This window comes from Crocuta crocuta, unplaced genomic scaffold, assembly GCF_008692635.1.
Source record: "Crocuta crocuta isolate KB4526 unplaced genomic scaffold, BGI_CrCroc_1.0 scaffold70, whole genome shotgun sequence".
NCBI lineage: Eukaryota > Metazoa > Chordata > Mammalia > Carnivora > Hyaenidae > Crocuta > Crocuta crocuta.
In genome coordinates, this window is record NW_027528417.1 from 7142318 (window position 1) to 7156234 (window position 13917).

Sequence of the window (13917 nt, forward strand, 5' to 3'; positions counted from 1 at the left end):
ACCCCCCATTGTGCCAGTTTCTTCTCAGAAAGCTTTCCTCTTTAACCAGCGCTGTTCCCTCTCTCCTTTTGTTCTTTCTACCTCCTCTGCTCTTGCCCCAGGATCCTTCGGAGCCTGGGTGAGTGTTTAGAACGCTTCTCCCCTGCATCCGTGCAGCTCTCTGCTCTCTCGGGCCCAGAGCCCTCCAGCTCTGGTGTGCAGACGGGAGGCCCCAGAATCCTCTATGGAGCCACCCCCACCCCATCTGGGGGTGCCCCCCACTCAGAGCATGTAACTGCATGGTCCTAGATATGTCGATTTCTTCTGAGATGCCAGGAATCTGTATCTTTACATGAGACTCCCTGATTTTTAAATGTCAGACTCTAATTTAGAGCTGCCGCCTCTGCTGTAAAATGTTAAGCATTATCTTGGGTGCCTGTCAAGTTCCATGAAGCTGGCATGCCACCTGTGTGTCAGAGGGGACCCCTTCCAGCCTCTCTGTGGGGGTGAGGATCTACCCCAGTCAGGTGTCAAGTGGACATAGCTGCACTTTTAGCCCAAGAACTTCTGGCTGCCTAGCAGGCTCCAGCACCATGTCTCACCCCCTGACAATCCTAAGTGTACTCCTCATCCTCTGGTGGGAGCACCCAAGGGCCCGACAGCCCTGGGCACTGGATGACTCCGCCTCCCCTGTACTGAAGGCTGGGAGTTGGTCCATGTCAGGGACGTAGGGCTGCCAGACTAGCCCTGCTCTCTATTGGTGATTCATCCTTGCCTGTGTCCCCATCATTTTTGCAGCGCTCAGTGAGTACTTACTATCACCCAGCTGGCTGCAAAGGTAGCTAATTCAGTTGTTTCTCATGAGGGGCCTTACCGTTAGTGAAGAAGGGATTGCAGAAAGCACTCATAACATCGTAGTGAAATAGTCGATGTACTACATATATAGCCACAGGACAGAAGTCAAAGAAAACTTGAAATACAAGGTGACATTTGAGTGGTATTTTGAGATGGAGTTTGCCGGGCAGTGAAGGGCATTCTAGGCAGCTAGGACAGCTGGTGTAAAAACCAAGATTTGTGAAAAACTGTGCTTAGCAAATGGTGAGAAGTTGGTGTGGCTTAACTGAAGAGGTATTGGAGAAAATAGCAGAGATGGCACTTGATAAGAAAGGCTGTTTTAACAGAGACTAAGGTAATAGTGGCTTCAACAAGGTAGACCTTTCTTTCTTTCTCTCTTACAAGTCCTGGGAGAAGGTTGGGCCCCACTAGGAGGTCCCAGGCATCGTGGGTTGCTCTGGTGTTGCTGCCTTTACCTGTGTGGTTGAGGTTCTCAGCACTAGCCCACTCTCTGCATGCCACAGGTGGGGAAGGCGTGGCTTGGAAGCTCTGTGCACCTCCTGATAACCAGGCATAGAGACATACCTTACTGCAAGAGGAGATGGGAAATGTAGTTTTTAGCCAGGTGGCCATGTGCCCAGCCACGCCTTGGGAATTACATTACCGAAAGGAAGAAGTAGAAACTGGATATTGGGAAACCCCTGTCCTAACAGCTACTATGTTAGGAAGGTGTGTGTGGGCTGAATCATGAAGTACTTCATAGGGAGCTGGGAGTGGTTTGGTTTTGTTTTCTTTTGTTTGTTTTTGTTTTAACTTTTTTTAAAAAGCTTCTTTGTTAAATTTTGTTTATTTAATTTTTTTTCTGATGTTTAGTATTTTAGAAAAATTTTTAATTTATTTTTTTTAGTATAGTTTATTGTCAAGTTGGTTTTCATATAACACCCATTGTTCATCCCAGCAAGTTCCCTCCTCCATGCCCATAACTCATTTTGAGAGAGAGTGACAGAGTGCGTGAGCTGGGGAGGGAGGGGCGAGGGGCAGAGAGGGAGGGGGGAAGAGGGGGGAGGGAGAGAGAGAGAGAGAGAGAGAGAGAGAGAGAGAGAGAGAGAGAATTCCAAGCAGGCTCAACAGTCAGCCCTAAGCCCCACACGGGGCTTGAACTCACGAACTGTGAGATCGTGACCTGAGCCAAAATCAAGAGTTGGATACTTAACCAACTGAGCCACCTAGGTGCCCCTGAGGAGCTGGGACATTTCTAAAGCAGAGCAGTACCATGTTTTAGAAACATCTTTCCCCAGATGGCTCCAGTGGCAGTGTGGCCAGCAGCCAGGGGGCTGTTGTAGTAACTGGAGGTGGAAAGATGCGAAGGGGCCGGTCCAGCCTGACCGCCTGTGTGAGCCTGGCCGTTTGATGGTTTTACAGGCTGCGGCTTGGTGGGTTCTGGGCTGTGGTTGTTGCACATTTGCCAAAAGGCAGGGACCTGCTGGGGGCTGAGTGCAATCAGTAGGCTGATCCCTTATCTGAGAACACGTTTATGTCTTGTTAATAATGGGGGTTAGAGTTTTGAAGAAATGATGACTGTCAGGCATATAAAGGGGTCCTTTCCTCCAGGTTGGGCCAACAGTGTCCTTTCACACCTTGAGCTTGAGTCAGCTCCAGGAGAGGGGGTCAGGGCCATCCTTCTCGGGCCCCTGATCCTTCGTGGTCCTGTAGACAAGTTGCTTCACTTCTCCACTCTGCTTCCTGTGCTCTGGAAGGGAAAATTATTCTGACATCTCCCTAATTTGTCAGTGTGTTTAATTGAACATCACTACCATACTTGTGAAGTTGTCACAAAAACTTCCTGATGAGAATATGCTGGGAAATTGTCAGCATTTCTCATGTGCCTGCCTGGGAGGTGGGCGGCATGGGGCGGGGCACGGCTTTCAATCCTTCCGCTGAGCCTTCTCTTACGGGATCTGCCACTTACCTGCGTGGCCTTGAGCACAGCCCCTGTGAATCTCAGCTTCCTCATCTACAAACCAGAGCAAATATTATGCATGTCCAGGTTGCTTGGAGGGCCAGGGAGCGCCCTGAAGGCAGCTGGCTTGGGCTTGCAACAGTGCAGGAATTCCAGGGGAAATCTCGAAGACCCTCATACCATGTTTACCCAACCTCAGGCCTTGGGTGCTTCTCCATGAGGCAAATGCGGTGTCCCCTCCTCTGGAGGTCCCCAGGGCCATTGGTCTCCGTAATCCCTCTCAGTGCTCTGATTCTCTGGGCGTCCAGGGAGCTGAAAACTTGCTTTGTTTATATGACTGGTCACATTATGGCAAAATCAAACACACAGAGTTTTTTAAAAAGACATTTTGGCACAGTCTCGCCTTTTGATATTTTATCTCGCCAGCCATCATGTGCTTTTGGGAAAACAATCTCTTTTGGACATAAGGACTCATGCTGTACATAGGTTGACCTTCAGCCCTGGAAATGTGGAAGGACAGGTCAAGGCTCAGGGTTTGAGCAGCCGCCAACATGCTCAGAAGTGACACTTCTTAGAAGGCATTTTCAGTTTAGATTATTGCCTTCCCCCTGATCCAGAGCAGTGACATGGACGATTCTAGCCTGTTGTGAGCATGCGTCACTCGGGTGTGTTGGTGACCTGCCTCTTCCGCTAGGTGTAGGCTGGCCTGGCCCTTGGTGGAGGGACCAGTTGAGATGTTCAGTTCAGTTGAGATGCCACCAATGTCAGCCCTCCTTGACCCCACGTCCCCTTTCTCACAAGGCTGCCATTTTGTAGCCATGAGGCTTCTCGTCAAGATGAGCTTTGTGGGAACTTCCTCTTCACCTGATCCTGAGAGAAGGAAATACTCGCTCAGTTATGGGCCCATCTTGAGCCTCTGGGTGGCGTTCTGTTGTTGGTGGGAGGTGAGAAGAAATAAGACACACTTGTGTTGAGGTCGGGCTGTTGGCTCTGGCCCTGGGGAGGACGTAACTTCTATTGGCGGCAGATCTCTGCCGAGTGGCAGAGCGGCTCCGGTCCGGTTTTCAGCGGGCTGAAATGCCAAGCGCACACTCGCAGTGGCATTTCCCACAAGAGGCACAGAAATCAAATGGTCAGATGCTGACCCCTGCCCCTCCCCGCCGGTCCCAGAAGCCCCAAGTAAAATTCTAAATGTCTTCACATTGTACTTATTTTCTTCTCTTTCGTCAGCGCGTAAAAAACCACACTGACTTCCTGCATCAAAATGCTCAGCAACAAAGCTTTGCAAATTAAATTGAGCAAGAAGGGAGGGGGGGAGTGTGGGTTGTAGGAGGTAGAGGGAGTCTCACAGGTGCTCTCAGTGCACTTCTGCCCAAAGGGAAGCCCTGGGTCACTGGACGCTCTCTCTGTCTGTGCTTCTGTATTTTCCCCCCAGCTATGTGGCCTTAGAGCCTAAGGACACAGGGATTTGGGTAAGTCTCTGGCACAGCTAGTCTTCTGGGCACAGGTGTGTCCGTGTTCTGCTGGAGTGTGAGCGGCCATGTGGCCGCTGCCTGCCGCCGCCTTTGCTTTGGTTCAGCCCAGAGAGGAGCAGAGAGACCGGTCTTCCCTGTTGTGCTGGCTTTGGTTCTCTAGCAAACCCCTGCCCGGGGCCCTTCCTGCTCCCTCCTCCCCCCGCCCCCCAGCTCGCCGCACCCTGGGACCGGCACCCCAGGACCCACACCGTTGGCAACACTCATTTCCTCTGTGTGTGTTCAGGGTGGACCTTTCTCCTTTCCTTTGATGCCACCTTCCACGTCCTCGGGAATGACTCATAACTGCAATCGCTTGTCACCTCTTCCTTACTTCCCCCGGCTGTTGTGTGGTGTCATGGATCTCGAGGGTTTTCTTCTGCCCCCTCCCTGCACTTCGGAGAGGGACAAGGGACGGGAGATTGAAGCCCGTGCTCTGCCCTCCTCCTTGACCCTGTCCCCCACCTTTGTTTACTACTGCAAGGCCAGAGCACCTGTGGCTCTTACTCTGTTCTTATCTTTTGAGTGGTTTTTCTCTTGGAAGGCTCATTCCTAGAACAAGAGACTGAGTTAACTCTTCTCTCTTTCCCAGCCCTGAGCACCACAGATGCCTTGGTCTATTTGTGAGTTGACAAGACCATTACTGTTCACACCTGCCATTTATCATGGGTCCGAGTCAGTATAGTGACTGATGGCAGAATCAGTTGAGAGATAATTAGCACTCACCCATTCGCGTTTATTATTTTTTAGGTTATTTATTTAATTGTATTTATTTATTTTGAGAGAGAGAGAGACAGACAGAGTTCTTACAGGAGGGGCAGAGAGAGAGAAGAGATAGAGAATCCCAAGGAGGCTCCACACTATCAGCACAGAGCCTGAAGTGGGACTCAGTCTCATGAACTGTGAGATCATGACCTGAGCCAAAACCAAGAGTCAGGTGTCCAACCGACTGAGCCACCCGGTTGCCCCCACACTAACATTTATTTCATTCTTCTGAGGGGTACAGTGTAAGACTGGGCTTGTCTGGGTACTTTGCATTTTTTTTTTTACAGTTTAATTAAAAGGCCTCTTTAATGTGCTTTTATATGGATGGATTCACCTTCACAGGCTTTATGGCACACCCCCTGAGCACGGGACCTGTGAGAGGTGAAGGGCATGGGTGGTGGATTGAGAACAACGATTGATGGAAATTTGCCATCTCACAGGGAGATGGGTTGAACACTACCCAGAAGGCAGAACTTAATAAGTGCAGCCAAAGAAGATCTGACAAAATGCTGTGTGAACACAGAAGGGAGGAGAGAGGTTAAGTCGGCTTGAAGGGTTCAGAACACCAGCACATCTGGGACGAGGTGGTGTCCCAGCTCTGCCTTGACAGAGGGGCACCGGTTACTTTGGTTGGAAGCCCCCAAGAATACAAGCACTGCAAGCGTAGGACCATAACTGTTGTGTTGATGGTTGTATCTCCCGTGTCTCTGCGACTCAGGGTATATTTGGACGGATGAATGGAAAGAAATATCGGTGGATAAACAGTTGAATGAATGAATTAAATGAAGGCAGAATCCTAGGTGTGGGGGGTGGCTTCACTGGTAAGAGTGGTGAGAAGAAGTTAGGCATATTGGTGCAATTTTAACTCGTTTGGCTTATACTTAGAATGATTGAAAGAGAGTGGCCAGAGAAAGGGTTGGGAAGAATGACCAAGCCCATAAAGCACAGGAGTGGTGGCTTTACTTCAAAGAAAGTGAATGTTTCAGGTGGGTCTTATAAGTTTTGAGAGTGGAATTTAAATAGGAAAAAGCCCCCGCCCGCATGGCCTCATCTGGTCTCTCCATGCTGTGGGTAAGTAGCCAAAGACACCTGCTGCGGCCACAAGGTCACTTAGGTCAGCAGCGAGGCCGAGACCAGTCCTGGGCTCTCACCTTCCTGTCTTCCTCTCTTTAGACGTGTGCAACAGCACCGATCTTCCGGAAGTCGAGATCATCAGCCTGCTCGAGGAGCAGCTGCCCCATTATAAGTTAAGAGCCGACACCATCTACGGTTATGATCACGACGACTGGCTCCACACGCCCCTCATTTCTCCGGATGCCAACATCGACCTCACAACCGAGCAGATTGAAGAGACGCTGAAGTACTTCCGTGAGTAGTTCCCTTTGGTCTGGTCCGTGATGGGCTGTGTTGCTTCGCCATGGCCCCACATGGGGCTTGGCGCTGGTTAGCGGGTCTTCAGGCTGGCCATTTACGGATGGGTGTGCCGAGAACCCTGGCACTAGGGTTTAGCCACGTGCAAGGCCTTGACTTTGAGTGTTCAGAATAGAAGTCTTAGAGTGGTGGGGACCAAGTATGAATTTTCACGTGAACTAGTTTTCTCCTGACTGTACAGAAGAACTTGAAAATATTCCCATTTCCCCCCTTCTCAAAATACCATGTGAGAACTTAGAAACTCTCCCTGGGAAGGAGTTTGCATTTAAACCAGAGGTACTGGGAACATCTTGGCTACTTAGTATTATTTATGACACAGCAAGACACACCTACCAAGGCTGATAATTTATTTTTTATTTTTTTATACTTTTTAATTGATGTGTAATTGGCATATAACATTATATTAATTTCAGGTGTACCACATGATTTGATATTTGTATACACTGCAAAATGATCACCACATAGGTCTTGTGAACATCTCTTCCCATACATTAACAAAAAAGTGTTTTTTCTCATGAGGTGCTTGGGTGGCTCAGTCCATTGAGCATCTGACTTCGGCTCAGGTCATGACCTCTGCTATCAGCACAGAGCTGGCTTCAGATCCTCTGCCCCCTCTCTCTGCCCTTCCCCCACTCGTGCTTGCTCCCATGTGCGCTGTCTCTCTCAAAACTAAATAAACACTAAACATTTTTTACAAATTAAAGTAAACAAAATATTGGGGTGTCTGAGTGGCTCAGTCGGTTAAGCGTCCGACTTTGCCTCAGGTCATGATCTCACAGTTTGTGGGTTCGAGCCCTGTATCAGGCTCTGGCTGCTTCTGATTCTGTATCTCCCTCTCTCTGACCCTCCCCTGCTCATGCTGGCTATCTCTTTCTCTTTCTCTCAGAAATAAATAAAACATTAAAAAAATAATAAAATATTAAAATTCTTTTTCTCATGATGAGAACTTGCAAGATCTACTCTCAGCAGTTGTCAAATATGCAGTACAGTATTATTAACCACAGTCACCATGCTGTATATTATATCCCCATGACCTGTCTGTCTATAACTGGAAGTGTGTACCTTTTGACTCCCTTCACCTGTTTCTCCTACCCCTTCCCCCCACCCCCCTGCCCCTGGCCATCACCAGTCTGTTCTCCACATCTGCGAGCTTGGCTTTCCAAGGCTAATGGCTTCCGTGTGAGAGCCACTAGGCTGGTTATTCAGGAAACTCAAAACACTGCTTCCACCGTGAGCCAGTCATGCCTTGGACTGCAGAGCTGACACCTGGTAGGGTGAGAAGTATACTAGCATTTGTACCCCGCCCCCCCATGTGTGATAACAAGGGTGGGAACCTGATCTTGTGCAGATTGGGAAAACATGTGATAATTTAAAAAACTCATGCTAACGATCTTTCCAATGTTCATCCAGGAGGTGCTTTTGTAGAAATAATCATACTCTGTAGAAATTCGCCGTAGCCCTATGAAGTTCGTAGGACAGACCAGCTCTCCTTGGTCGTGATGCCTCTGACTGTTGAAAATTCACATTAACTTTAGCCTAGTCTAATTGGTGATGTCACTTTCAAGGTGACATCTTTACATTCCTGCGTACCATTGTGTCCCCATTAGAAATAAAAAGTATAGCCGTCCTGCTTCTACTCGGTGGTAACGTGGTTCAAAACCAGCTTCTAATACACCTGTAAGTTTCTGTCATCATTTTTTCAATACAGAGTGATCTCCAATTTTCCCAAATTTGTGAAATCATTTGGAATAAACAAGTTGGAAGTGCAAGTTTCTCTTTCAGCATGTATCTGGGGCTGCTTTCACATTTTCTCTATTCGATGTTAATGAGAATGGAATTTTGTTTAAACTGACCTGTGTTTTTATACATAAGACAAATCCTACGAGTCTCTGTGAACACTCAGATAATCAGTTTCGATAGGAATAAAAATAGAATTATCCACACCAGGGCAGATAGGCAGCATGTAACTCGTACCAGTGTTCACATTGGAGCTTCAGAATTTCCAGCGTGTCTAGTTGTGTGCAGGAAGCTCTTTGCCGGTCACTTTTGTTGACTTGCGGTATCTGTAAGAGCAAGAGATGTGGCGTTGGGGTGGAGAACCGTGTTGAGTGACCTTCTTGGCAGCTTCTGTATTTCGTTCCTCGGACCACTTTGCAGTAGAATTCGCCACAGAACTACTTTTTCAAAAATCCCCCATGCGTTCCTTACTCTGCTTCTTCTTTTAAATATTTATTTATTTTTGAGAGAGGGAGACAAACACACACACACAGAGCACAGGCAGAGGGGCAGAGAGAGAGGGAGACACAGGCTCCAAAGCAGGCTCCAGGCTAGGAGGAATCAACAGAGAGCCTGACAGGGGGCTCGAACCCATGAGCTGAGAGATCATGACTTGAGCTGAAGTTGGACGCTCAACCGACTGAGCCACCCAGGCGCCCCTTCCTTTCTCTTCTTTAAGAGACCCTCCTGTGATTCTGCAGGACACTGCATGGCCACCTCTGGCACAGGAGACTCCTGGGTCCCTTCTGCACAGATTAGCCACTTACATATGCAGCGTCACAGGAACCATCCATGGGGAGAACTATTTGGGGAGAACTTTTGTATGAACTGCCTCCTTCATCCCTGTGCCATGTCTGCAGTTTGGGCAAGACTGGTCTGACTATTGAGGAAGAGGAAGCAAGGAGGACTCCTAGTATTTGTTCCATAGCCCTGATGTCCAGCTTCTTTTTTTTTTTTAATGTTTTATTTATTTCTAGGAGAGAGAGAGAGAGACAGCGTGAGCAGGGGAGGGTCAGAGAGAGAGGGAGTCACAGACTGAAACAGGCTCCAGGCTCTGAGCTGGCAGTCAGCACAGAGCCCGACGCGGGGCTCGAACCCACGAACCGCGAGATCATGACCTAAGCGAAAGTCGGATGCTTAACCGACTAAGCCACCCAGATGCCCCGTTGATGTCCAGCTTCTAAAATACTTCAGTAGTATACTTGAACAGACTCCATGGCTTCTTTCCACGTGTTCATTCCGCTTTTAGTTATATCCTGAAGAGAGGGAGAAAAAAGAAATTCTGGTGGATTTGGTAGTAGATAACACAAATTATACTAAAATTGGGAGAAGCGAAGTAAACACGGAGCAGAGATTCTGAAAATTCTTGGAGTGTGGTTGCATCCAGGTCTTACTTTGTATTTCCTTCAGTGGCACTTGGGCTTAGAGCCAAGTAGATATTTGCTAACTGTTGGTTAAATGAATGATCAGAGGTTAACTCTTTTTTTTTTTAAGCTTATTTATTTATTTTTTATTTATTTATTTATTTATTTATTTATTTTTATTAAGTTTATTTATTTATTTCAAGAGAGAGTGAGAGAGCAGGGGAGGGGCAGAGAGAGAATCCCAAGCAGGCTCTATACTGTCAGTACAGAGCCCCATGCGGGGCTCCAACTCACCCACCATGAGATCATGACCCGAGCCGAAATCAAGAGCCAGACACTTAACCGACTGAGCCACCCAGGTGTCCCCAGAGGTTAACATTTAGATATAGTTGGCTCTTGATCAGGGCTTTCAAACTCAGGTTCTGGGACCTCAGGTCTGTAGAGGGATTTTGGGGATTCTGTGGACTTGGAAAGAAATGAAATTACATCTTTTTTTTTTTTTGATATATTTATTTATTTATTTACAAATAGTTTATTGTCAAGTTGGTTTCCATATAACACCCAGTGCTCATCCCCACAGAAATTACATCTTTATTTTCATTAACTTCTGACCGAAATGCAGCATTTCCGTTCACTGTGAACATAGAAAACAAAGTACTGTGGCATTAGCAGGACCTGTGACTTGGTCACCAATAGAAATCAAGATTTTCATGTCACGCTATTGTGGGAACAGATACTTCGAAATACCACTTTTACTCATCGCTGCTTTCAAATGGCAATCATTAGGTGTGCTGATAGGTCTTGTTATTTACTTTTTTATTTTAATGTTTGTATTTGAGAGAGAGAAAGACAGAGTATGAGCTGGGAGGGCAGAGGGAGATGGAGTCAGAATCTAAAACAGCCTCTAGGCTCTCAGCTGTCAGCACAGAGCCCGACATGGGGCTCAAACCTGTGACCCCATGAACCAGGAGATTGTGACCTGAACAGAAGGCTTCCCTACATCTTGTTATTTAATATGTTATTTAAAGAAGCTCTTGTATCACAGGCTTTCTTCATGTTTTAAAAACCGCATTATAGGGGCGCCTGGGTGGCTTAGTCGGTTAAGCGTCCGAGTTTCGCTTAGGTCATGATCTCGCGGTTCGTGGGTTCGAGCCCCGCGTCGGGCTCTGTGCTGACTGCCAGCTCAGAGCCTGGAGCCTGTTTCAGTCTGTGACTCCCTCTCTCTGACCCTCCCCTGCTCACGCTGTCTCTCTCTCTATCTCTCCTAGAAAAAAAAAACAAAAAACAAAAAAAACCGCATTTTCCTTTGTAGTCCTTTGTATTTCATTTTCTGTTTTCAAAGCTTTCTTCGGAGGGTCTGTGAGCCTTGCCAAGCCTGCTGGGTGCATGGTGTCCATTTTGAGTTTCATTGTTTGTTTACACGTGCGTAACCCAGGTGACGCGGTGGCCACAACAGTGTGACTCACCGGTGTGTTAAATCAGTTGTGAGGTGTGTGAGAAGATAACAGAACTGTTTCCTTTTATATTTACTATCTCCTCAGTTAAGGCAGTGGTTCTCTGTTGTGGGTGGGAGTGGGGATACGGGGTAACCGTAGGGGTGCCAGTAATAGGGGATGCGATAAAACTCAGCTCCTTTTCTTACGTGCTGTCCCCCAGAGTAGAGAAACGACGCTTTGCCTTTTGAGCCCGGTGTTCAGCTGGCTCGTTTTCTTGTTGTTTGTTTTTTTTATTTTAGTTTATTTTGGTTTTTTTAATTTAGTTCAAGCCGAATGTGGGGCTTGAACTCACGACCCTTAGGTTGCGAGAGGTGGTCTGGTAAGAAGAGGTGTCCACATCTTTGAGTGTCTACCTTTACCAGGTGGTAGAATGACCTTTACAGACAATTTTAACAGGCGGGTTGATTTTTTGACTCCTGATGAGTCTGAGAAACACAGAAAATGGAAATGATTCACACAGCAAATGTACCCATAGATATGGGATGTTTTGGTTTAGACGGTCTAAGAGGAAAAAAGAAGAGTCAGCTCTGCCCTTACTGTGTCTGAGGCATGGTTTCTAATTCTTGACGTGTATTTCATTTAATTCTCACACTGACCTCTGAGTGAAAGAATGTCACTGCCCCTGTTCTACAGATGAGGACACTGAGGCACAGGGAAGTTAAGAAACTTGCCCAGAGTCACACAGCCAGCAAGGTGGGGTGCTGAGTTCCAAACCTAGGTTGTCTGGTCTGACTTCATACCTTCACTCCTCTCTCGCTAAATGAGAAAACAGTTGTAGTTTAAGAATAAAGTCCATTTGGTAAACATGATACAAAGAGCAAACCCTCAGTCTGAGAATATCAGTGGCTATTTATTTACAAAATGCGTGTCCCACAGATTCAAACTTGAACTTTTTTTTAACGAAGGTCACTGTCCCAAGTGAAACTTAGCCGATGCAACTTAATTTCAAGGTGAAGTTTCCTCCTCCTTCCTGTGGTTTTTGCCTCTGTCCTGTGGTCTGTACGTAACGCTTCCCCATCTCCGGTGGAAATCACTTGTGCGTGTGGCTGTGGATCTTTCTTGTCACATAATGTACTGCAGAGACCGGACGTGAAGGTGGCTGGTTGGTCGGTAGTGGTGGTTCCTTCTGGTTCCCCATTTCTGGGGGGCTGTTCTGTATCACTTTTTGATTAAGAAGCCTGGGATCATGGAATCTCTGTCTCAAGTGCAGAGAATTCTCCACCCACCTCACCTCTGAGTTTCCCTGGAATAATCTTTCTCCTAAGGAGGAGAGAAGGTTATAAAGCAAATAAGGGTTTCAAGATACTGTCCTATTGTTTACTTTTACTGTAAACGTGCTGGCGACGCCCAAGTCTGGGCCCACCTCTGACCCCCACTTCCTCCTCCCTCCCTCCCCTGCCCCTGGCTCCTGTACTTGGTCANCCTGCTGGCCGTCAGCTGGCTCTGTTAACTCTTCGTACGTGCGCATCTCAGATGGCTCTTCAGACCCCGCACCACCACCCTGGATGAAGCGCCGCCGTCCCGTGCCAGGGCTCCTGGAACCCTCTCCCACTTCCGCTCCGCTTCTCTGCTGACTCAGCAGCCCGACTGGTCTGTTCTTGGTCCCCCACTGGGTCGTGCTGCTCCTTGCCCTCTCACTGCTCTTTGGATCAAGTGCAGGGTCTTCCAGGACCCCGTGATGTGGCTCTGGGCCCTCTGTGCAGCCAGCCTCATTGTGACCTCCCCCTGCACCCTGGACTGGCCTCACTGTGGACACTTCACATGTTGTCCTTTCCTGCCCTCTGATTCCCAACACGAGGTGCCCTCCGCAGAGAAGCCTGCCCAGGGCGCCCATTTGTAGGGTCCCTCCCTTTCTTGTTTTGCTGCCTTCAAGGCTCTCCTCTCTCTCTTTGCTTAGATCATGATAATGTAAGTGGTGATAATAAAGTCACCTCTGTGGGCTGCTTCCTGTTAGCCAGGCTTGCGCTAAGCACTTGACCTTCATGAGCCTATCGGGACACGTACGCTGGATTTGAAGTGCGCGGTCCTCTCTTTGTTACATGATTTTTTCAGATGCAGCGCAATTGTGTATCCACGTTGAATTGGCCATTTAATCCTTAAGTTCATTTTTCAAGGTGTTAAGCTTAGCTTTCAAAGAAACAGCTCTTTTTTTTTGGTGCTATTCATGAAATAAGCATAATTATATAATGTCATTAACAAGCAGAAGGGACATGAACGGGTTTGGGAACAAACATGAATGACCATTGGCAGGGAATGAGCTTGATTCCTAAGCGCCCAAACGCCCAGGCTCGAGAGACTCACTGGTCAGCTGGCGTGTGGTGGCAGTGGCTTTCCAGGAGCCGTGGCTCCTTGTAGTGGCTACAGGTCAACCAAGAATGCCTGGAAATACAGACACGGTAGAGCATTCCTTCTTTCTAAGCAAAGCGAGGTGCCTCCTTATCACGAGGTGTGGTCTTCGAAGTGCTCTTTTGAAGGGATTAAGTATGAAAAGTCCTTAAAGCATTTTCCACTGAAACTTTTTTCTTTTTTGAGTGACAGACAGGGAGGGGGAAGGGCACAGGGGCGGTGGGAGAGAGAGAGAGGGAGAGAGAGACAAAGAATCATAAGTAGGCTCCACGCTCAGGACAGAGCCTGAGGTGGGCCTCAATCCCATGACTTTGAGATCGTGACCTGAGCTGAAATCGAGAGTCAGACGCTCAACTGGCTGAGCTACCCAGGTGCTCCCGTAACTTTTATTTGCAGCATGTATCTGCGTGCACTTGAACTATCCCTGGCGATATTTAACTCTGCCTCTCCTTTGA

At 47.8% G+C, this 13917-nt stretch overlaps 1 protein-coding gene across 5 annotated transcripts in view; it reads left to right on the forward strand.

The window, feature by feature from the left end:
- Positions 1–13917, forward strand: part of TRAK1 (trafficking kinesin protein 1) — a 119620-nt gene that overhangs the window by 27989 nt on the left and 77714 nt on the right. For all 5 annotated transcript variants that reach the window (XM_077754340.1, XM_077754341.1, XM_077754342.1 and 2 more), the window contains exon 2: positions 6223–6417. Coding sequence is in view for 2 of the 5 variants with exons in the window: in XM_077754343.1 (XP_077610469.1) it covers positions 6223–6417 (195 nt within the window). In the remaining 3 variants the exon portion in view is untranslated. The remainder of the gene's footprint in view (positions 1–6222; positions 6418–13917) is intronic.